General features: G+C 36.5%; 1 protein-coding gene across 1 annotated transcript in view; it reads right to left on the reverse strand.

The window, feature by feature from the left end:
- Nucleotides 1–4,991: 4,991 nt before the first annotated feature.
- The window catches only part of LOC128234170 (serine/threonine-protein kinase SIK2-like), a 44,775-nt gene continuing 23,363 nt past the window's right edge, over nt 4,992–26,403 (reverse strand). Inside the window, exons 5-9 of the mRNA XM_052948209.1 lie at nt 22,670–22,715; nt 17,758–17,882; nt 13,864–13,987; nt 11,212–11,432; nt 4,992–10,860 (exon numbers count right to left, since the gene is read on the reverse strand). Of these exons, the coding sequence (XP_052804169.1) occupies nt 8,920–10,860; nt 11,212–11,432; nt 13,864–13,987; nt 17,758–17,882; nt 22,670–22,715 (2,457 nt within the window). The 3' untranslated portion in view covers nt 4,992–8,919. The remainder of the gene's footprint in view (nt 10,861–11,211; nt 11,433–13,863; nt 13,988–17,757; nt 17,883–22,669; nt 22,716–26,403) is intronic.

Here is a 26,403-nt window from a genome sequence, read left to right on the forward strand (position 1 = left end):
TGATGTGACAGTTGGAGAATTGTTTAGAACTTGGTTAAAGTTAACAACGCTGTTAACGCCATCTTTGTTCACTTTCAAATCTTTATTTCCATGCACATTTGTTTTCTGCGGTATTTTCTGACAAGGTTCAAGACAACTGTTTCAGCTGTAACAGTACAGGTTTGATTTAAACCAAACTGGAGCCATACATATTCAATAACCAACTTAGATCTACTTAAGTTTAAGAGTTCGAGTAGAATTTGAGTCTTTTTATTGGACTTTAAAAATTAAAAATCAATATACTGAATGGAATCACTCTGGCATATTTAAGGATAAGTATAAGAATTATATTGAATACCGTCCCAGAATGTCATAAATGTTTTCACTTTTTAAAGTTAACACCGAGGCCATTTTATCAATGTTATTATCTTGAAAAAATGTTTTGAACAATCAACCCTATGTTTGTACATGTATTGTTCATTGGTGCCCAGGGAGCAAGATTATAACTACCATACTGATTAACTTCTGTAAACCGGTCCTAGAAAGGTACCATTCAGTCAGACGGTCCATTTCGTGATTTCATTCTTTACCAAATGATATGATACCTGATCCTATTCTGGTTTAATTGCATTCTTTAAAAAGTGTAATGTACCTCACAATCACTAAATTTTGTGGTCTGAAACCTCCCCAAAATCCAGATGACTTACCAATAGGGCACATAATATTACTTTCAATTTCAATCAAAACTACTTCATAATGGTGATCGGCAATTGTTTTTCCTGTCAGACTTTCTTGACAAGTAACTGAAGCTTTCTTTTATGCCATCTTGAGTAATGTTAAATTATAGGTATGTAAGGCAATTTCAAATTCTTATCTGGCAAATATGCCTTGGCACTAATTTCTACCTTTTGTAAACTGATTGATCTTGATTATTAATTGCAACTGGTTATTGATTTTGACACATATTGACATCCATTAAGTCATTGGACGATTAAATCATGCATAATCATGCACCTCGGTACTTGATATGGAATTTAAATAATATGATACTACTCATTCTATTTACAGAACATTTTTAGCATATATGGGACAATTTTTCAGAACTTTGTTAAAGTTACAGACGTTGTAAATATCACCCTTGTTAACTTTCAAATTGTTAACAAAGTTATGAACAATGGGCTCATTGTTCCAAAATATGAACAGTGCTAGTTCAGTATGTGTGTATAGCATGGTGTTGCAATTTGGACCAAAATTTACAATCAATTATCGGAGATTGAAAACTAAGCAATGATTGAAAATTAATCATGTATTTTAATACGTGATTTGCCTTTTGGATTCATTGAGCTAATTTTTCAGAAACTTGTTTACGTTAACAACTTTGTTTACGTCCTTGTTGTTAGCATTGAAATCATTACTGCTCAAGATCTTTAACGGATACACTTAGGATCTGCTGTAAATGAGACACCTGTTTCAGCTGCATTTGTTCATATCGCAGCTCATCATCATATGATTATATATATTACACATTTAACATTAACTATATTGTGGGTATAGTTTCAACAATTTATTTTTTAGCACTTTTTGCATAAAACATAACATCAACTTTGACCACTGCACTTCTTGAACCACCACTTTAACTGTTGAGTAATATATTTACTTTTTTTGTTGATTTGGTTGGAGCATTCAGAGGTGATCCAAAATATGATGTAATTTTTTAGCATAACTTACTTATGATTCAAACTCCCGTAAAACATAAATATTCATGGTTTAGATGAGGTCAGAGGTGTTTGGGGGTCATCCATCTTATAAATCTGAGATGGCGCATGTCCGATTTTTAACTATTTATTTCTCTTATATGGATATAAAAAAAGTTTCCTTAGACAAATTAAGGGGTATTTACTGGGTGTGCCCCATTCCTGCCCTAAATCTGTTAGTGACGTTCACACATTTGTCATAAAGTGTGTTATATTAAAACTGTTCCATAATTGTAGCTTGTTATATAACTATTATGAGCAGTATTTTCTAACACAGGGATGAGGCTGATTTATTCCCACAAAGGTTTCTCTCAATGTACCAAGCAAAAATCTCAATTTTTGTGATAGAAATAGAACTTTATTACTCATAAACATTATCAGTTCCAAGTATTTCATTAACAAGTCACCGACACAACCGGTTTGGACTTAAGTTTTCCTGATATAACTAGAAACTCAATATTTTAAACAATAGCAGTATATATTACAGTATTCTTCACAATGACGCAAATGAAACAAAATCAAATTTTGTTAATTCATAATTTACAAGAACACATTGAGTGCAGGACAAAAAAAATATACCCCCACCCATCGCATGCCCCGTCTTGTGAATGGTTGATATTTCTAGTAATGATATATCAATACATGAAACCGTTTATGTTAAAAAAAAATGACCAAATCTTTAAAAAGATGCACAATAATGGGTTGATGCCAAAAATATATTTTTAATTTTAAAGCATTATCTCGTCCAACTTATTTAACTTGAATGATAAAATAAAAACACCCATATGATTTAGGAACAGATAGAGAAATATTAGCCATTATAAATGCTTGATTTTTAATTTATAGCTATGTGGCCATAAATTCCCTTGTTTAAAGAGCGCCAAAACATCACTTATATTTTATTATCTGTACATAATCATATGCCGTTTTTTTATCATTAAAGTCTAATGAGTTATACACGATAATGCACTTAAATAAAAATACATATTTTTTGCATGAAGCTATATTGTGGACCTTTCTGATAAAAGATATGTACACTAGATATTTCCCATCATATAATACAACCATTAGTCTGGAGTTCCCTCCCTTACACTATCATTTTCAGTATGGAATATCAGTACGCAGGGAACCAGACAAATGCAGCCATTAGTCTGGAGTTTCTTCCCCTTACACTATCATTATCAGTATGGAATATCAGTACACAGGGAACCAGACAAATGCAGCCATTAGTCTGGAGTTTCTTCCCCTTACACTATCATTATCGGTATGGAATATCAGTATGCAGGGAACCAGACAAATGCAGCCATTAGTCTGGAGTTTCTTCCCCTTACACTATCATTATCGGTATGGAATATCAGTATGCAGGGAACCAGACAAATGCAGCCATTAGTCTGGAGTTCCTTCCCCTTACACTATCATTTTCAGTATGGAATATCAGTATGCAGGGAACCAGACAAATGCAGCCATTAGTCTGGAGTTTCTTCCCTTACACTATCATTTTCAGTATGGAATATCAGTACGCAGGGAACCAGACAAATGCAGCCATTAGTCTGGAGTTTCTTCCCCTTACACTATCATTATCGGTATGGAATATCAGTATGCAGGGAACCAGACAAATGCAGCCATTAGTCTGGAGTTCCTTCCCCTTACACTATCATTATCGGTATGGAATATCAGTATGCAGGGAACCAGACAAATGCAGCCATTAGTCTGGAGTTCCTTCCCCTTACACTATCATTATCGGTATGGAATATGAGTATGCAGGGAACCAGACAAATGCAGCCATTTGTCTGGAGTTCCTTCCCCTTTCACTATTGCTTTAGGTATGGAATATCAGTACGCAGGGAACCAGATAAATGCAGCCATTAGTCTGGAGTTCCTTCCCCTTACACTATCATTATCGGTATGGAATACCAGTATGCAGGGAACCAGACAAATACAACCATTAGTCTGGAGTTCCTTCCCCTTACACTACCATTATCGGTATGGAATATGAGTATGCAGGGAACCAGACAAATACAACCATTAGTCTGGAGTTCCTTTCCCTTACACTATCATTATCGGTATGGAATATGAGTATGCAGGGAACCAGACAAATACAACCATTAGTCTGGAGTTCCTTCCCCTTACACTATCATTATCAGTATGGAATATCAGTACGCATTTAACCAGACAAATACAACCATTAGTCTGGAGTTCCTTCCCCTTACACTATCATTATCGGTATGGAATATCAGTATGCATTTAACCAGACAAACGCAAGCATTGGCTATGATTTATTGACGAAAAGTAATTCTTGTTATTGGCCAACTGATTGACTAGCAACTATAAGTAATTTGTAACATTAATATAATTAGTCACTTTGCGAGCAGAGGACAGTGTTTTATGGACATATAACAAGTCTATGATAAACTTTCATCGAGTTGTACTTCATTCCAGACATACATGTATCTATTGATTTTGGATGGCAACATTCCATAACTTATCATATATTTTTGAAGTTTTAACAATATTATATTAAACACTCTTGTTGGCACGATTTTGTGTGAGAGTGTGGTCTTGTTATGTTTGGGAGCCGGAGTAACCAGAGGAAACCCACTTGTCCGGCTTGGTGACCACCAACCAAACTCACATGCGCCCAGACTGGGAATCAAACCCAGGTGGCCTGGATGAGAAGCGAGTGTACAAACCATTGTGCTATCTGGACAACCAACATTCTATTTGTTTCCAAACTCTACACATCTATTCTGCTCATCAGTGATCACTTGCATAGGAGATTTATTACCGTAGATACAAGAGAACCACCAACGGATACCAAAGTTTTCTGTTTTTACTTAACCAGTCAAAGACAATCTTTCATCGAGTTGTGCTTTATTAATCGCATATCCAAATATTTTGGATTGAGACATTCTAAGATGAAACAGAACCACCAACAGATGCCAACAATTATTTTTTCAAGCACGTAGCTGGGCCAATATGGGATTAAGAAGATCCAAATCAGTTCATTGACGAACAGCATATTAACCCCTACACCCTCTACCGCCTTCAGTTTTTATTTTAAATTTGGAGTATTTGTTATGAAAAAACTTCAAACTGTCCAAATTCATTGTCAGCTGCATATTTGTGTACATTCAGCTTCCCACCTGGTTTTAAAGTCCTGATGAAGGGTCATGCTGACATCAAGTTTATGACAATACAGTAACTTTTTTTTCTTCGATCTGAAAAGAACAAAACTACATCTGAAAGAACAAAACAATCATAATTTCAACAATTTATTTTTTAGCACTTTTTGCATTAAACATAACATCTAGATGTACATTACTGCATATTTTGTACATTATGATATATATATAATAACTGTCTAACATTAACAGTGAATCTACTTATGAAGTGATATACAATATAAAATTATTCAAACATGAAATGCAACAAGTTTCATCAATATAGAACAAGGTAGAAATGTTTAGAGTACTGTAGACTGCTGATTTTCACAAGGGAATAATATTCTTGATTTCAATCAGATTGGACGAGCTGCTTCCTGTGTCTATCTCAGTGATATGTTAGCAGAGCCAATTAAAATCAGTCTATCTATCTATTTTGATTCAGGTTTCTGCTAAGTAAGAAGAGCCCTTAACAATCTCCTTACGAAACTGACCCCTCACCCTCCCTTCCCCCCAACCCCATGTTTGCCAGATTTTACAAATTTTAGACCTCGAAAATGGGAAATATCGTGAAATTGAGGCAAAATCATGAAAAAAGACCTAACAAACTGAAACCAATCTACAGCACACACCCTAGTTGTATGTATGATATGAAATACAACATTTTCAACTTTGTAATAGGCTAATTTCTCTGTAATCATACACCAGAGATATAGTCATGCATATTACAAACTATTATAAACACATAAAATAATTAATGACTTACATTACAAAGACTTATATGAGAAATAAATCCGTCTATAACGTTAACAGGTTTGCACTGAAAAATCTGCCCAAAACTGTATAATTTATAAGGTGAATGTTTGAGATATATAAGCAGTGCAATAAAGTGACGCTTTCTTGTCAAGTGTAAGTGGTGGGGTGTGTCACTTCATCTCAAAACACTGCCTTGTACATTAAGATGTCCCATTTGAACATTTTCTTTGGGTAACAAGTAAGTTTAATGCAAGAAAAATAATACATTTGTTTAGATGTTTCATCTCTTTTTTAACATGAATTTATAGTATATTTCAAGTTTAATACGGGAAGGCAACTCTTGTTTAATATAAAAAAAAATAGTTATAGAATTGCCCCCCTTTCATTGTCTTTAAAACTAAAACATTGCACCATTATGACAATTATGAAGTCTGACTACAAAATAAGTTTTACATATTTGACAACAATAACGTTTCACACCTGTTCTACAAAATATATCGTATGCTCATCATCTTAATATTCTGTGCATACGTCATTTATCGTCAATGGCACGCAATTAGCATTTACAATTACATTGACATCAAATTATGAAAAACAATGTATAACAAATATGTCAATGCTGGTGAATCCGTTAAAATAAAAAAGTTCATGTTGTATTGAAAGGGATATCATTTGGTCACTGAAATTTGGTACTTTAATACTCAATATTAAAGAAAAGAAAATGCATTCAAGTTGTGGGAAACAGAAATAGCAGAGAAATGTGAATGAAAAAATAAGTGCACTGGAAATAATCATAATGAGTAAAAAAAAAAGTTGTCAACATTTTAGAAACTTCAGTCATGACTAGCTTGAGATTCAGATTAAAAAAAGGGTTCAAAGCAGACAATGACGAAAAAAACTATGTCTTGCCACCAAATTTCAAGGCAAATTTGTCATGACCACTAGTATAACTATTCAAGCCAATACCAAAGATTGTCTGCTGAATAAATCTCAATCATCTTTTCTCTTTTAACCTCTGTATATCAGCTGTGGTCAATCTTACATTCTAACAAGAAACAGCAATACAATGAATGTTCTAACATCTCTGTGACCAGTAGCTCTTACCCAACAATTGCGCTGTATAATGAATTAAATCACAGATGACGTACAAAAGACCTTTCTGACATCAAGACTAATCATCGAGACATTCGCCATGTCCAATAATCAATGGACTAGGTCTTTGTTTGGGTACGAAGTATGCAAGAAAGTGATAATGCTATATTGGGAAAGGTAAAACTGGAAAGGTTCTAAGAGACATTTAATGAAAAGCAGATACAGTTCGCTTTTACGGCTGGCATTGATCACAAAATCATGCCGCAATGATGTCATCTGCTGGGCTAATACATGAGTTACATTTTTTGGATGCTGTATGACGCACTATGGACCACAAGTTATGGGCAACCCAGTAAAGCCTGCACATGACAGACCATCAGAACCATTTCTTGCATTAACAATTGTGTAAGATCACGGGGTTATTTAACAACAGTTATAAGTCTCCATTTAAAATAAAAAAACCTCGGGTAAACACAAACACTCGCCTGTTCTTATTGTTTTAATCAGGTGAACAAGGGGCAAAACTTGATAATTGTCAAAGCTAGAGTTATGTGCCTTGCCATACATGTGTTTATTGTATCTGGCAACATGAAAATCATGTTCAGTTTGAATATATATAAGGGTTCTTGAGTTACAGCCAAGGTAAAAGTTTTTTCACTATGATGACAATGTCTCCAAGCCTATGACAATACCAATTCATTTGGTGAAGCAGACAAGCTTAAATTCAGTGATGCACTCAAAATAAACTCAAGGATTATTTATCAATGTGTCATCTCCATCATGCTGTTGGCCAGTTATGTAATTTAAGTATTCATAATTTAGTTAACAACATACTCCTACATAATAACCAGAGATCTCATTTACATATAGATTGAGACATCATGAAATGTCAGACTACTGGAGTTATCATTATTTTGTTAACAGCTGGAATGAATAGCCCTGATAACTATCAGATTTCTTTAGCAGTACAGATATTGAAATAAGAATAAAAGAAACAAGCAAGAAATAAAATTTGCCAACATCTTGTAAGATGAAGGAATGACAGATGATACATGAAAGCATTGCAAGCGATGCCAACACATGTCTGTTTATCTCAGTTAGTCTAGGTACAGAAGTCAACAAATCTTCAAACTAAGGGACATAACTCAACAAATATTTATAAAGGGGCATTACTCAACAAATATTAATAAAGGGGCATTACTCAACAAATATTCAATCTAAGGGACATAACTCAACAATCATTAAAAAGGGCATTACTCAGCAAGTATTCAAACTTAGGGACATAACTCAACATTTTTCTTAAAAAGGGACATAACTCAACAAGTTTGAGTGAAGGGGCATAACTCAACAAATATTTAAACTAAGGGGCAGAAATCAATAAATATCTAAGCAAAATGAATATTGAAGCCAAAGGTGTGGTATTTGCTACTCATATGCCTCTTGTCATTATAAACACAAGTACCAAGTCTCATGTGAACATCAATGAGTGTTTAAATTATGACCAACATTAAAGTTTTTTTTGACGACACCAGGGCTTTGGCAATTGCTTAACTTTGAAACACAGACAAGATAAAAATTATGATATCAAAATAGACATTTCTTTTGAACACACTTAAATGCATTTAATGAAAAATTCACATGAACCTAATTGAGACATTTTTGTCGTTAAAATCTTTAATCTTATTGTCATGTTTTTAACATGGTAAAAATCTTGCTGCAATAACATGTTATAATGAAGCATGCATTCATTATTTGTTGCTTTATTGTTACTGCAAATAGATTAACATCTTCTCGGTAAAATCTCTCAAATGCACAGAGAAAAAAATTTAATCCGTCAACAAAATATGAATGACAGTAGAAAAGTTTATATAAAAATCTATAATATTGAATAGTTTAACCACCACTTAATGACTAGATTTTGGAGGTGAACAACAAATTTACTGGTGTAAATTGATTACAATCTGACTACCAAATTTACTGATGTAAATTGATTACAATTTGACTACAACTACATTGATTGTATTCTACATTTACCATGAGTATTTTTGTATTTTGAATTACTCAGTTTTAATTCATAATTCTTGAGTTTCCTCAAACAATACAAAAGAAGCAAAAATATTCACAAGATATTGATAACAAATTCTTATCACTTAACAAAACAAACGAAAACTAAAATGCTATGACATATCCATGGAGACTTGATCTTCATTGATGGCCATATTGAATGTTGGCTGCTGGGATACCGGAGTATAAAAATGGCTAGAAACTCCCATCATGCCCAGCTCACTTCCTTTAAAACATGGCTGCTGCTCCAACTGCTGACCTTGACCTGTCAGATCATCAGTCTGCACATAATTATCCAGGGAAAAGCCCTGGTCACCCCCAGTGTCCATCTGAGAAGAATCATAGTCAAACTCATTTAATTGACTATAATCCACTAATTCAGATATTGTCTGATTCTGAACTGTCCGTTTCTGAAAGTCTATTGGATGGAGAATGTTAACACACCCTGACCTACGACCCCCAGCCAGTTCTCCAATGTTATGAAATTGAGGCTGATTGGCAGAAAACATCTCAGAACTCTGACCTTGCTGCTGTTCCAGTATGGCTCGTTGCCATGGCAACAATTCAGTGTCTGTGCACTCAGGCAGAACCGGCTGCATTTGTGCGAGTCTGTAAGAAATTTTACGTATGATTGGACGTGAGAGACTAGTAGAATCGGCTTGGGTGTGGACTAGAGACGAACTTGGTGACATTGACATGTTGATGGAGGTTTGAAGCGGTGGGTAGGCGTCGACGTAACTGCTATCACAGGAGGTCAGTGGATGACTAGACACGGTCTGGAACAGCGACTGTTGAACCTGCGCATCCAATTGTAGCTGCTGCATCTGCTGATGTAGCTGCGGGTTGCCTGAATGCTTCTGGTGGAAAGACTGACGCTTCTGTTGTAGCCGGTGTTGTAGTAACTGCTGCTGGAGAGGCTTTGATGACTCTCCGAACACTGGCTGTGGCGCAACACTTTCTTGGCTGGAGACTCTGTCCACCATGTGCCGTTCGACTTGATGACACTGCTTCAATGCCAGCAACCGATGTGGCTGCATATCAGCTGTTTCCGATGGCAGGCTCATACGCTTTAGTAGTGGCCGTGGTCGCTGCTTTTCTACCTCGGTTTCCCCATTTCTGCACATATTCTGGTGCCCAGCTTCTTCTGTATGATCCTGAAGTAGACTGCTGGGCGCCATCCTCATGCCATATGCATTGTGATACTGCTGGTGGTCGGGTCGCAACTCCGTCATACCCGGACATTTCATGCTCTCTTGTAATCTCTGTCTAAATGCAATAATTCCCTGTGCTACAAGCCCATCAGAGGCTCTTCGGCCTTCCCTAAAATCAACAGGTGAGGTGTTTTGGCTTCTATCGGTCAATGAGCTCTCAACTGGCGCTGTCTGAATGAAGGTATTTGTGGGAGTGAAATTGTTTCCAAAAGGAGTCATTGTGTTGATTCCACCACCGTTTAATGGGTCGCTACTAAACCCACTCAAGCTAGAGACAAGATCAGCCTCGAAAGACGAGTCAAAACTGGCAAACGGGGACCCAGTCCCTAAAGACGTCAAACTAGTATTACTTAGTTGTGAAAAGTCCCCGAATGCTGAACTTGGCACTAAAATGCAACCATCCTTCGCAAAGGCCTGTCCCCTTTGCGAAATATTGTCATTATCTCTGCTGTCCATAATATCAGCTTCAACACCCTCATCTATCGATGTGGTAATCATCTGTGCAGGCATTACCGGGCCAGTCTGCTGTGGAATGATATCCTGAAGGCACACGTTTATCCCTCCCCCACCAATACCCTCGATGTCACTATTTACACTATCGCGATGGTGTCCCATGCCGCTATCCGTTGACTGACCAAACTGTTTCAATCCCAGCATCCCATGCTGCGGGGGCTGCTGGTTCGGTCCCACACGCATCATTGCTTGCTCAGCGATCGTGCTAGGTCGTCGTTTCTGGCAGTTTAGGCGGCTCTCGATGGGGAAACTACTGCGATGGGAACGTAGTCGCTCTAGCAGCAGGTAGTATATGGCTGTATAGTGGTCGTAGGCATCATTCTTCAGTGCCTGTAAGCACAAAATGAGGTATGTTTTAATGCTACAAGAAAAAAAAGAACAGACATAAATTGTTAAACCTCTATTAGAATACGGTAGTAACCTGTTGGCTCGCTTTCATTGTTGACTCAAACTTGATGAAAAGGAACAATTTATTTTTACTCTATGTAAGCATTTCTGCATGGCTTGATATTTGCGAGGCTCAAAGTATTTTGGCCAGTCCCTCGGAAATCGAGCTAACTAGTTTCAACTTTTACATGATAATGGCAAAACAAAAACATTATCAAAAATAATGACTTAATATCTATTCGTGTGTATGATTACAATTTGGCTCTAGGGGTAAACAAGAAATTAAAAACGTACCTCTATAGTTTTGGGCTGACTAATCCCAAGCCCCTGCATGAGACGGAGGATCTGTTCATTATGTTCGCCCACCTTTGGGCTGTACCCCATCAGGGGGCTAGGAGGGGCTGCCCGGGGAGCACCGCCCTCCATCAGCATCCACTGATGCTTCTTGATCTGACTGATGGTGTAGCGCTTCGTCGGCTCCAAGACAAGCATGCGCCGGATCAAGCTTTCACATTCTGTTGAAGGGGAATTATCAGAAGATAAATATAATACGAATACATTAAAAATGTAAGACATAAAATCTGTGCTATTGTGTATCCAGCAAAAGCATCTGGCTTATCAGGTGTCAAACTTTGTGGGGAGTTTAGAAAGGTAAGACATAAAACCTGTGAAAACCTGTATCACTTTGTTGGCTCCAGCAAAACCATCTGGGTTATCATGTTTCAGACTATATGAGGAAAGTCTTATTTGCATTAACTTTCTAAATCTGCAGAATAGTGTGGAAACAAGTGACATTACATGAGCTCTGATGTGATAGAGTCGTTGATAAAGATATAGTTGGATGAAAATCAGAGATGGATGAAGATCAGAAATGAAGATTCTAGATTGATAAAGATCATAGATTAATGAAGATCGTAAATAAAAGATAAGTGACTGATGATGATCAGGGATGAAGATCAGGGATGAAAATCATAGATAGGCGATCAGGGATGGATGAAGATCCGAGATGAATGAAGATCACAAATTGATAAAGATCAGAGATGGAAGGAGATCAGGGATGAAAGGAGATAAGGGATGGATGAAGATGATAGCTGTATGAAGATCAGGGATGGAAGGAGATCAGGGATGAAAGGAGATCAGGGATGGATGAAGATGATAGATGGATGAAGATCAGGGATGGATGATGATCAGTGATGGATGCAGATAAGAAATGGAATCAAATCTCAAATATCTTCTTTGAAACTATTTGGCCATTTAAATAAAATACTAACTATCGTTATGTATGTTAGTATATAACACAAGTGTAATAAACTGTTTTATTTAACATTGACAACATTCCACCAAACTAATTTAGCATCAAAACGTTTTTACTGAAAAATGAGTAAAATCTTTCAATTTAGCAGTGATGAATGTCATGTGATAAAACTATCCTTACATGAGTTTCCCTTAAATACAAAGAATCTATAATGAAACTTGATATGGAAAAAGTATTAAATTTTCCATGCTATTCTCCATGAGGGTTGAAGGGTGCTACCAAAAAGGACAGGGTGCATCCTCCCATAGCTCTTTAGTTTTAACCCTAATATAAATATACAAGTTTTAGGGACTTTTTTTGTATGAATATACACTAAGGACTTCCCCTGTATAAATATAGTCAAGGCATTACCAGGCGCGTAGCTGCCTATACGCAAGTATGCTGCTGAACCCACATGATTATGACAAACAAATAAAACAAAACAGCCAAAGTTGAAGTATGTGTACTGGACTATATGATCTTAAATCTGTCAAATACTTAAATAAAGCACCTCAGAATGCACCAGATTGCACTATGGTTTTCAAAATTTTCCGAGGGTACATGCCCCCAGGCCCCCCAGCACAATTATGAATCCATATGAATAGAGGGCTAGCTACCCCCCTGATTTCTACCTGGTTTATTTTACTGCTGAAACTGCTGGTAAACATTTTTTTTTAAATGTTTTCGAATTATTTTACATTACAAATACGTCATCATAACCAGATAAAACCAGTACTCCGGTATCATGTTAATAAGTCAACAACTTGATCTCTGTCTATGTGCAAACGTAATCATTGCAGTCAGACATAATTTTATCACCAAAGTGCAATACACATGATCTCAATTGGTGTCATAAACACACATTTGATGATGTATGTGGTGGCAATGTTTGCGTGAAACAAGAATGCAAGTGATTATAACAATCGAGGGGAGAAAGCGGTAATATATTAAGTGACATTCAGTTAAGAAGTAGATACAACATGTTCGCCGCAACCCGCTCAAACTATTGACAAGAGTTCATTGTCCGAAACTTTGCAACACTAGAAAAGAGGAAATACTTCATCTTACAAATCATTATCCTACACCAATACTAAATGTCTAGAATTACATCAGGGGTAATTGACTTCACTGTTGTTATTATAGAAAATTAAAACCATAAAAGCAACAAATTAAATTAATTTTGTCTTTTATTGTGTCAAAGACCATTTTTTTTTTGCGTTACACAACCAGCAGTTCTATTTAACGATACATCATGCCACAATTGCACGCATTAGTAAATTCTAGTCCATTCCTGATATGCTATTACATCATCGTTCATATGAACCGAAACGGTTTCTTTTCTTAGTGTAATTTTGCACCTTCCTGCATACCTAAAAAGTATATGGTGTATTACCGCGGATAAACACTTCCTTATTTAGAATTTCACTTTCAAAAAACGAACAAACTCAAATGATTTCAGTTAACGATGCATTTTATTATCACTATGCATCAGTTCATATTTATTTCTATTTTCTGACATTATATTTTGGTGAACTTTACTATTACTTTTGCAGCCAAAATTCAACAGTTTACTGCTTATTCAAGTAAAAATAAATCACAACTTTTTTTAGGGTTTGCGCGAATGAAAGTATCACACCAATTTTAGTTCTCACCTTGAGACATAAAGAACGGGATTCGGAATCGACCCGATAGAACTCTATATCGGAGGACCTGAAGGTTCTGTCCGTCAAACGGAAGGGCGCCACAAACCAGCACATATAACACCACGCCCAGGCTCTGAAAAATGAAACACAGGGTTGAAAAAAGGGACTTTTTCTATTTCTAACAGTATGCCAATACTTAAATATTTAAGCCTGAGTGTTGGGACTTAAATAACACATTATGTGTATATGGACTGTGTGCCAAGTTTAATGAGAATATCAGTAACAGTTACCAAGTTTCATGAGAATATAACAGTTTTACAGTTACCAAGTTTCATGAGAATATAACAGTTTTACAGTTACCAAGTTTCATGAAAATATAACAGTTACACAGTTACCAAGTTTCATGAGAATATAACAGTTACACTGTTATGTCCAAAACTTGAGTTTCACAAGGACCAAGGTGCTGTTTCAATATGATATCTTAGTCTTAAACCTTATACTGCTTAAGGAGTGCTCGGGGACACATGTTAAGTTATGATAATTTTAGTGAAACACATTTTTAGCCAAAACAATGTATTTAATCCTGGACTGGAAGCTTAGCATCTTAAGCGTTACGTTCTTCATTGAAAAGGGTACCCGGTCTTATAGTAAATTTGACGTAATCAGGAAATATGTCCTAGTTTCCTGTGATGAAAAACAGAATGGTGGTGACCATGATGTGACATAATCTTAAGACCCATTGTACTAGTAGGCTAGTTTATGCTTCCATTAATGGTGAACATGTTTGATGAAATGCCAACAAGCTATCATTTAAAAATCTACAATAACACCCATTTCTGCTCATTACTGTTTTCTGCCAACGAACCAACAAAATTATCAACAAGCCTTGTTCCAGCTAATTTATCAATATGAAAATTGATTATTTCAAAGAATTGTTAAAATGTACTGAAATCTAGTGCTTTATCAATGCAATCATTATACAAGCGAATGACGTGAATGGATAGACATCAATCTCATTTCAGGTACTTGAAAATGTTAGACAATAAATCATTACTCCAGATACAAAGAATGAATGAAGGAGTATGACTTAATTCACACTTGACATGTAATCCCAGTTTAAAAATACATTTGAACAGGATTAACTAAATGTATCGAGCTGATAACTTTTCTGAGTACTTTTGTAAAATGCCCTTAAATTTCTGCTATGTTAATCTTTCCATTGTTGTATAAATTATTAAAAATAATCAAAATAAGAGGTGAAGGACAGCGCCCTCGAATATACGCTGCTTTGTTTTAGAAATGAATACAACTTTGATGTAATATGTGCCTTTCAAAAGTAACATTTTTTTTTAAAAGAAACCGTGCAATGTGACAAAACAAGATTTTTTAATGATTGACAGAAGAACTTTGATGTGAGATTCTGTTTCAATTGTTGTTGTTTTTTCTCAATCTTTAGTAACCTTGACCTTAATACTAGTGGCCCCAACGGAATCCCATTGAATTCTTCCAATAACTCTTCCTACAAACCAATTTTGACCACAATACATCAACCCTAACAAGTACTGCATAGCCTCCTTATTCTTTGAATAGTGGAGCTCAAAACACCGAAGTATATGTGTAAAAAGCAATGAAAAAAAAGTTCTTCTCACTTCTAATTCGCAAGGCAAACACAAGTAAACACCCACCTTGCAGAAATCAAAGCCATTCCATTTATTGAAAAAAATAAATGCTGACATGGTTCTTTTTTTTAAAAGCCATTGTTGAGGAAACATTAGAATAAGTTCAAAACAGTAAGGTGACACCTCGCGCGGTATGTTAAATACAATGTAATTCATTGAACTAAATATCACCATATTGATATTTTGAACAAAGCCTGTTGAAACATAACTAAATATATGATCTCCAATGATAACCTTCACATTTTTATAAGTGTATTCCCATTTTATTACAATGTAATACAATGCCACTTTTTAACAATTATGATGACGATGATGTTTTCTTTTAAGGCAAACAACACCAAATGTGTCAGAATAGTGAAACAACTACATAAAAACATCTGTGAAGGGAACACCAACGTTCTTCTGGTCATCAGTCCTTCCTAACATTTGCCTTTTTTCATCCACAACATGAATGCCAAGAATTATTAAGATATCTTGAATGTTTTTTGAGTCATGGCCGAGGTTAAAGCTCTTGCACAACACCGGCACCGTTGATAACAACAAGACTGTGACAATATCTCAACCTTTTCTTTTTACTTAGAAAAGTGAAGACAACAGTGACCTTGAAGTTTAGTCAGGTGAGTATTCACCTGTATTCAATAGTAAACATAACTTTGACCTTTGATCTCAAAATCAAAAGGGATCATCTAGTTGTTATGACTAACTGGCATTCCAAGTATGCAGTTCCTGGACCCAAAGGATCTTCAGTTATTATTAGCGGAAAGCGTTTGTTCACCTCAAGGTCACTGCAACCTTGACCTAGAGATCTAAAAAACAATAGCGGTCATCTTCTGGTCATGACCAACCTGTACACAAAATATGAAGTACCTGGGTCCAAGCATTCTATAGTTATTAAGCAGAAAGGAAGTGTAACATACGGACGGACGGACTGACTGACAGACGGACAGGGCAAAACAGTATGTCTCCCCCATTCATGGGACATAATGACCAATCTGTGTTTCACAGATAATCAACGGGCGCACCTTGGCAACTACTATAAAGTCAAATTTATGAGCCTTACTTAACATACATTATAGTCACTGGCAACCTAACACCTAAGTTTCATGTAAATTAAAATTATCTTTAACATCCTTTTATTAAGTTGCCTATGACAACACCAAGCCTGTGACAACACCAAGCCTATGACAACACCAGCCCTGTGACAACACCAAGCCTATGACAATATATGGACTTTTAAAACAACAACAGATATCACTACATCTACATTAGAAATCTACGCAATGAATCTCCAACATTGCGTGCTCATGATAATACTTTATGTCAAAAATAATGGAAAAACCTACATAAAACCAAGGGTAGCAATTGCCTGGTCCAAATCTATTACTCTGTGTACTCTATGTACCAAATGGCCCTTACAAATAGAGGGGAAATAGAAATGCCATTTGTTTTACAATTGATCAATTAGTTAATCTGTGAGCAACCCAGTTTAAGAATCCCAATGATTTAGAAAACTATTAAATAATATAATTATAGCACAGGGCTTGTTCAAAAATGCCTGTTTAAATAAACAACTATGTTGTTAACATCTTTAAAATTTTCACTTTTACGAAATACGCTACGCACATTTCAATTACAAAATTAAAGAAAAAAAGTACACATTTTGAAATTGATCAAATAAAAATTTGTAGGGATTTCGATGACCTACTTTGGACATTGGTAACATTTCGTGCTGTGAATGCACTACCAATAAGTCCTACATGAGCCAATAACTATGTTGGATGTGTCAGCCTGTAGGCAGTGTCCAATGTTGTTGAACCAAATTGAGAACCAATTTTAAATCCACAACATTAACTTTATACCTCAAACTTAGTAGGGGGTCAAGTTGAGGTCACAATGACCTTGACCTTTGACCTCAAACTAAGTAGGGGGTCAAGTTGATGTCACAATGACCTTGACCTTTGACCTCAAACTAAGTAGGGGTCAAGTTGATGTCACAATGACCTTGACCTTTGACCTCAAACTAAGTAGGGGGTCAAATTGAAGTCACAATGACCTTGACCTCAAACTAAGTAGGGGGTCAAGTTGATGTCACAATGACCTTGACCTTAAAACCAAGAGGGGTCATCTTCTGACCATGACCAATATGCATACCAAATTGAAGACAATACCAATTTGTGGGAAAGGGGGTGGGGTAAAGGTTGCATTACTTTTTAGAGTATCTTACCCAGATGTCAATTTGTGGACCAAGATATTTCTTTCCTTCAAACACCTCCGGGGCGGCGTACGGCGGGCTTCCACACCAGGTGGCCAGGGGCTCCTTACCCGTAAAGAAGTTACCAAACCCAAAATCTGAAGAAAAAAAATACAATGATAATATAACTATACTGACAGAAAATAGTTCGGAAGTTTCTAAAAAAGAAATACCTGGAAAACATAATGATTAACAGATACTTCTTTGCACATAATTACAATATCGATTGTTATACTGAGAAATGCAGGAAAAACATTTCAAGAGTGCTGGGAAAAGGACAGAATCATTCCTGGAAGTTAGAATGAATCCGTAAGGTCCTCATCTAAGATTGCCCAATTAAAAACCTTCAATTCAGGGCCACCATTAATAAAATTGAAACTGTTAAAAAATTATACATGTCACAGATATATAATTTTGTGATTTGGTGGGGAGACGTCAAACATATTAGTAATCAATTGTGGCTTTGTCTTAGGCCAGGAAGAACAATTATGACAATTGTTTATAAGCACTATAAGTTTGGTACTTAGAATTGACTTGCTGATAATGCATCTGATAGGAGAGTTGCATGAGCTTTGTATCGAGCCTTTAATACGCTGTTCAATAAGCATGTTCATAGTCTAGACACTTAGTGACGTCAATACTACGCTGATCATCTATCAGTATTGATCTCATTAAATCATTAATTAAAAATGTCAATTAACCATTTCAATGAAAGCTTCCGTCAATTTTCAATAATCCTACTTCAAACACATTTGATGATCCATTCCATTTAAAATGATATCAGTCATCAAATCTAGTAAGATATAATCTAACCAAGAATCCCATTTCATTTAATTTCTAGAAAAATATTATAAGCCTCTATAAAGTTTGCAACAAAATAACAAACCCATCAAGAAAACACTTTGCTATGTAAAATTTGACCAAGCCCCATGACCGTTTGACCAGTACATGCACAGCTTACGGGCTTGGGCTTCATTATGACTGCTGAATTCTCACCAGAATATATATTTATAACTTATACCTTACATATATGTGTCTCATCTTTGTATATATAAAGTCCATCCGTCCGATACCAATGTATTTTAGTATAAATCCAGTTTTATGAAGTCAGCGGTCCATATCATATTTTTGGCCAGTCCTGACCTCGCCAAAAATATTATATGGACCTATTACGTCATAAAACTCATGAGTGTCACTTGCAATTTTCACAATGGCAAACAATTGTCACAAGTAAACATCATTTGCTTTATTTAATAAAACACATCAAACACACTTTAAAAATAGTGAATGGTTATAAAATATTTGGTATAATATAAGAAATATAACACATCACTTCTGGCCATATGGCATTATAAGGTCTGGCCAGTCAGCCAATGAAGGTGAATGGCTAACGCCTCGGTCCATAAACACTGCCGGTGGCTGACTGGTCGGTCCTTATAATGTCATATGACCCGTAGTGGTGTCTTATATTTCTTAATTGTATGTAGGAATACTGACACAGTAAAATACATGTACATCTATCTTAACCCCTCCCTCTGTGGCTAAATCCCAGGATAAAAAATTCTTATCCAAATAACCATAATTTTTCCCCTCAATTTCCATTTAAATGAAATATTTTTGTATTTTCTGTCAAGAGGTATTAACCTTGTATGTCATAAGCGTGTCACTGTGCCATGTCAATTCATTGAATATGCAAATAACAAAATAGACAATTTACAGCAGACTTCTGCTGATAAAAAGAACGAAGGGGATAAAGAGGACCTTGGCAAAGAAATGAAAACAAATCCTAAGAACTCATTATTTTTACATACCATTACCATAAAGAAACAGCAGAGAGCTTTAAATGAACATATAAATTGAAGCACTACAGAAGATGATAATAATTTAAAAAGAATCATACAGCTCTAAAAATACATTTACAAGATTATCTTTATTTATAGTCGGGTACATGATAACAAGAAACATAAGCCCAATGAGCTATTTTCCGCATTATAACAGTTGAGGAAATGAGTTTATCTCCCAATTTATTTTAGCTCTGCATTAGATTTATTCTGCAGTTTTTAAAGTACAATGCCCGGGCTAAGCCCAGGACAGACGTAACTCCATATAAAAATAGAAGAAGATACATCTGTCATGCACTAAGCCCTCAAATGGTAGATCAATCTAATGGACATATTATACATAATTCATGATACAGACATGCACTTCACTGCACTCGTCTATAATATAACCTATTCAATATGGGATTAAATGACATTGCAGCAGATCATGTATGAAGTATTGACATCTCAATGTATAGGTCATAGTTCATGTATTACAACGGATACAACATAATTTAAAGGGAGCGCCAACGACTGATTGGCAAACTGAAATCATCATCCTTCTCATCATCATCATCATCATCATCATCATCATCATCATCATCATCATCATCATCATCCTTCTCATCATCATCATCATCATCATCATCATCATCATCATCCTTCTCATCATCATCATCATCATCATCATCATCATCATCATCATCATCATCATCATCCTTCTCATCATCATCATCATCATCATCATCATCATCATCATCATCATCATCATCATCATCATCATCCCCCTCCTCCTCCTCCTCCTCCTCCTCCTCATCATCTTCATCATCATCATCATCATCATCATCATCATCATCATCCTTCTCATCATCATCATCATCATCATCATCATCATCATCATCATCATCATCATCATCATCATCATCCTTCTCATCATCATCATCATCATCATCATCATCATCATCATCATCATCATCCCCCTCCTCATCAGCAGCTGCGGCAGCATACTCATCTGCAGCAACAGCAACAAATTTACACCTACACCACCATCAGCAGCATTAGCATCATCATATTCAGCAGCAGCAGCTGCACATGATCACCACAACTGACAACCATCATCATCATCATCATCATCATCAGCCGCAGAAGCAGTAGCAACAGAAGCAGCAGCAGTCACAACAGCAGTAGCAGAAGAAATCATCATGATTGTTATGACCAATCAATATTTTTCTTTCTTGATATAGACTTTTTCTTTCTTGATATCCCCATACAAACTAGCCTGATCAGGCATGTTCATGAAGACAATGAGATATATTCATCATTCTACATGCATTTTTACACAAACAATACATCATACCACAAACAATACATCATACAACTATTTTGCAAAGCAATTTTTCCTCAGGCCCGAAACAAGAAATAAATTGGTATGATGGCTAAAGGTTGAATGTTTACAAGAGAAAGAGACGAAGTAATCGGTCTAGCTATCAATCACAGCCTTGAATGACGTAAGAACCCCATGTTTTACTACTGATGTTAAACACCAGGACAAATCCAGCCAAAAATGTCTTACATATCAAGATGTTTAAATGCTTGGATTGTTCGTTCTGTAACCATAAAATTGGTTTAATGAGCGTTTGGTTCAGTGAGGTGGACATTAATTTTATTTGATATTAAAACCATAAACTCCAACATGCAGGATCATGAAAATGCAATTTGCTTACGAATCAGAAGTTTATTAATTAAGATATCTATGTTAAAGATGCACTCTTACTTCCAAATAAGATGTACCACAATTAATACAATTGTTTAAATTCACCGATGAATAAATATCAAAAACAATGGTTCTTGTTTAATTTGAAATAAAGGTGCAGCAAACATGGTATTTCTACCTTATGAGACGATAGTTCAGCTTACGAGACGATAGTTCAGATCGTAAATCTTTTAAAAACAAGACACAAGTCATTTAATATTTGTGCGTTTCAAGCTATTAAATACATGGTTATAATCTTGTTATCAGTTAATATTATTTTCCATAAATGCATTATTTAGTAATTAATTAAAGGTTTATCACTCAAAATTTATGTTTGTTATACATTTGTTTGTATTGATTTTAAATACAAGTATCACTTTAAGGCATTCTTTAGGATAATCTCTATTCTAGAAAAGTGTTTGCACTACATTGTCAGCCAATCAGTGGCGCTAGATTTTTAAATTGTTTTGTTCCTTATTTATGAAGAATCGTTTCTTATTTCTGAAGACGACTCTTAAGGATTAGGTAAATTGCTATTACTGCCCATGCACATATTGCCACGCCTACTGTTTGCATATGCAAAGGCGCAATTTCAGTGTCAACGCTGATTTAAATGACGTCACAATATATCAACATAATTGACAAGTCTTTTTGACAGGCGCACAGCTTGATTTTCAAGCTGATTCAACTAATGGGAGGGGCCAACACTAAGTTGGTTTGAATTTATTAAGTAATTTCTTCGTGAATAAGAAACCACGCTTGATTCGCTGTGCTCCGCTTCCTTAGGTTACTTATTCACGAGGAAATTAATTAAAAACTCTAACCTATACATATAGTGTTCAGTATGTCCAGGCTCTGCCAATTGGATTGCTGGACCAATTTACCATTATTTATTAAAAAAAACTCGATCTTCATGACAACCAAAAATTTATAAAGCAGAATACAACCACTAATATTCCATATTGTAACAATTTTTTTATTTTTTTTTCAATTTGTCATTGATTGGTTTTATTAAATGAGTTTATATTTAGTAGCTGACAAGCCCTTGGACGCAGCTCATTTATTTTTGGTCATCCAGTTTCATATTTTGTCATTTTTGCCCTACATGTAGTATTATGAAAGGAATTAATCTTTTCGAACAGAATAACCTCATTTTCATATGAAAGTTTTATCTGCGAACTATGTTATTTATAAATAACAACATAATGGCTAAAGAAGGTCATGAAACGTCTTCAGTAGTTTTTCTTTTACTATATATTGGTTATTTCTGAAGTATTTGAACAACATTTTTATATCTCTCCGTTAATCTTACCTGCTATTTTGATATTCATGTTGGCATCCAGGAGTAGATTTTCAGCCTGAAATAGAAAAAAGTACATAATATTATTTTGTAAACTTTAAAGAAAACTGGTAGTTTGACTTTGAGAGAATAGATATAATAAGTCAAACTCAAATAATACATTTTACTGAGGTGGGCCTTGTTTAAAAAAAATACCTTAGTATCGAACCTCAAGCTGCTTAAGAGTGCTCAGGGACGCCCGGAAAATAGGCAGAATCTAAACACAGTTGAAGCAAAAAACGAGGTTACGCCTAGAAATTTAAGATCTTAAGATTTATATATGTTTTTGAAACAGGGCAAAAGCAGGGGCCATAGTTACCACCATTCTCGAGTCTGAGTTCAGACTCAAGTGGCAATACTACTAATCCTCATTTCATTGCAACTTTCCTAGCTTCTAGTTGAGTATTGATGATAAAATGAATTTGCTGAATGTTATAACTATTTGAAGCTGACATTCATTTTTGTAAAAAGAACGGAATTAAGATGCTGTAATTTAATAAAGGTGCTTGTCTGAGTCTGAACTGAGACTTGAGGGACTATTTGTAATCACCGCCCCTGGTTTCTTCACAGGACAGACTTGAGTGATTCATATATAATCTAAACTATAACAAACAAAATTAATGGAAACAATCAATATAGCAGTGGTTTAGTGTAATATAGTACAATGGACCTCTTTTCAGCGACCCTGAGTGTAGTTTCAATTCCTGAAGCCTGCAACACCAAATATTTCACTGTAACTTTTCTGTAGGTAATAATAAACAACATTGTAAATAAAATCATGTATTTGTAACATTATGTTCAGCTATGTTAAACATCAAATAAATTAAAATTACGAAAGCTATTTATAGCGTATTTGTATGTTTAAAATATCATTTCAATACTTTTTGCTTGAGAAATCTATAGAATGATTTTTCTGCTTCTGACTACTTGCGTGAACAGTTCAGTGGGTTTGAAAATGTTTTGCATGCAATGAATAAACAACTTTCACAAAATAATTCTGTAATCTTAAAAACAAATCTCATATTTTTACAAGAAGTTAGGATGCCCACATCAACAAGCTTCAGTTTTATTCACCTACTCACATTCCACATCTATGCCATTAAACATTAAAGGGACTAGACACCAGATGGTCAAAAAAATCGGTAAATACAGTTTTTCCTCAAAACAAGTCTAGAAATGTCAATGTGAGATAGTAGGAGGCAGATAATACATCATTTTACATAATTCAAAGAATAAACACAACAATCATGTTGCTGTTTACCCTTGATTTTGAAACAAAGAAATTTCATTGGAGCCTAATTCTTAAATCCCACATGAACTTTGAGCACCTTACATACAGTCTATGGTTTTAGCCAGGTTTTAAAAAGGACAGGGTGCTACTGAACAGGGACAGGGTGCTACTGAAAAGGGACAGGGTGCTACAGAAAAGGGACAGGGTGCTACAGAAAAGGGACAGGGTGCTACAGAAAAGGGACAGGGTGCTACTGAAAAGGGACAGGGTGCTACTGAAAAGGGACAGGGTGCTACTGAAAAGGGACAGGGTGCTACTGAAAAGGGACAGGGTGCTACAGAAAAGGGACAGGGTGCTACAGAAAAGGGACAGGGTGCTACAGAAAAGGGACAGGGTGCTACTGAAAAGGGACAGGGTGCTACTGAAAAGGGACAGGGCGCTACAGAAAAGGAATAGGGCGCTAACTGAAAAGGGACAGGGTGCTACTGAAAAGGGACAGGGTGCTACTGAAAAGGGACAGGGTGCTACTGAAAAGGGACAGGGTACTACTGAACAGGGACTGGGCGCTACAGAAAAGGGACAGGGCGCTAACTGAAAAGGGACAGGGTGCTACAGAAAAGGGACAGGGTGCTACTGAAAAGGGACAGGGTGCTACAGAAAAGGGACAGGGTGCTATAGACAAGGGACAGGGTGTTGGTTAAAAAGGGACAGGGCTCTACAGAAAAGGGACAGGGTGCTGCAGAAAAGGGACAGGGTGCTACTGAAAAGATACAGGGTGCTACTGAAAAGGGACAGGGTGCTACTGAACAGGGACAGGGTGCTACTGAACAGGGACAGGGTGCTACTGAACAGGGACAGGGTGCTACTGAAAAGGGACAGGGTGCTAACTGAAACAGGGTGCTACTGAACAGGGACAGGGTGCTACTGAAAAGGGACAGGGTGCTAACTGAAACAGGGTGCTACTGAACAGGGACAGGGTGCTACTGAAAAGGGACAGGGTGCTAACTGAAACAGGGTGCTACTGAAAAGGGACAGGGTGCTACAGAAAAGGGACAGGGTGCTACTGAAAAGGGACAGGGTGCTACTGAAAAGGGACAGGGCGCTACTGAAAAGGGACAGGGTGCTACTGAAAAGGGACAGGGCGCTACTGAAAAGGGACAGGGTGCTACTGAAAAGGGACTGGGCGCTACAGAAAAGGGACAGGGTGCTACTGAAAAGGGACAGGTGCTACAGAAAAGGGACAGGGTGCTACTGAAAAGGGACAGGGTGCTACTGAACAGGGACAGGGTGCTACTGAACAGGGACAGGGTGCTACTGAACAGGGACAGGGTGCTACTGAAAAGGGACAGGGTGCTACTGAACAGGGACAGGGTGCTACAGAAAAGGGACAGGGTGCTACTGAAAAGGGACAGGGTGCTACTGAAAAGGGACAGGGTGCTACAGAAAAGGGACAGGGTGCTAACTGAAACAGGGTGCTACTGAAAAGGGACAGGGTGCTACAGAAAAGGGACAGGGTGCTACTGAAAAGGGACAGGGTGCTACTGAAAAGGGACAGGGTGCTACTGAAAAGGGACAGGGTGCTACAGAAAAGGGACAGGGTGCTACTGAAAAGGGACAGGGTGCTACTGAAAAGGGACAGGGTGCTACAGAAAAGGGACAGGGTGCTACTGAAAAGGGACAGGGTGCTACAGAAAAGGGACAGGGTGCTAACTGAAACAGGGTGCTACTGAAAAGGGACAGGGTGCTACAGAAAAGGGACAGGGTGCTACTGAAAAGGGACAGGGTGCTACTGAAAAGGGACAGGGTGCTACTGAAAAGGGACAGGGTGCTAACTGAAACAGGGTGCTACTGAAAAGGGACAGGGTGCTACAGAAAAGGGACAGGGTGCTACAGAAAAGGGACAGGGTGCTACAGAAAAGGGACAGGGCGCTAACTGAAAAGCGACAGGGTGCTACAGAAAAGGGACAGGGTGCTAACTGACAAAAGAGCACATTGTATTGGGTTACAAGTGAATTATTAAAGCATTATGAAATTCTTACAAAATGTTAGAAATTGGGCTAATTTGAAGTAAATTTATTAGTAGGTTTCAACTACCAAATAAAGTTTGTTTGAATTTATAACCATATTTTAATCAAAACAAAAGAATTATTTGATTATATTAATTAAGCCTTTTATTCTTTGAAGACAGGAGGGTCTCCCCATGATGGCAGAAGGTGCTTCCAAAAAAGGGCAGAATGCAGCACCGGCCTCCCATAACCAGCCTCTAGCCAAAACCAGTAAATACACTGTTCCATTAGATATAGAAAAATTACTAATCTCAGTCTGATTTAATTGTCTTTAAAACACTTGGTGCATTATAAACCTGATGAATTTTTTGATTTCCGCTATTTCTGTTTTTGTACCATAAACTGTTCTAAATTCTCTTTTTGAATATACAGATGACTGCACACTTCTCTCATAGAGACAACAAAATGTA

Source organism: Mya arenaria, chromosome 5 (genome assembly GCF_026914265.1).
Source record: "Mya arenaria isolate MELC-2E11 chromosome 5, ASM2691426v1".
Taxonomy (NCBI): Eukaryota; Metazoa; Mollusca; class Bivalvia; order Myida; family Myidae; genus Mya; species Mya arenaria.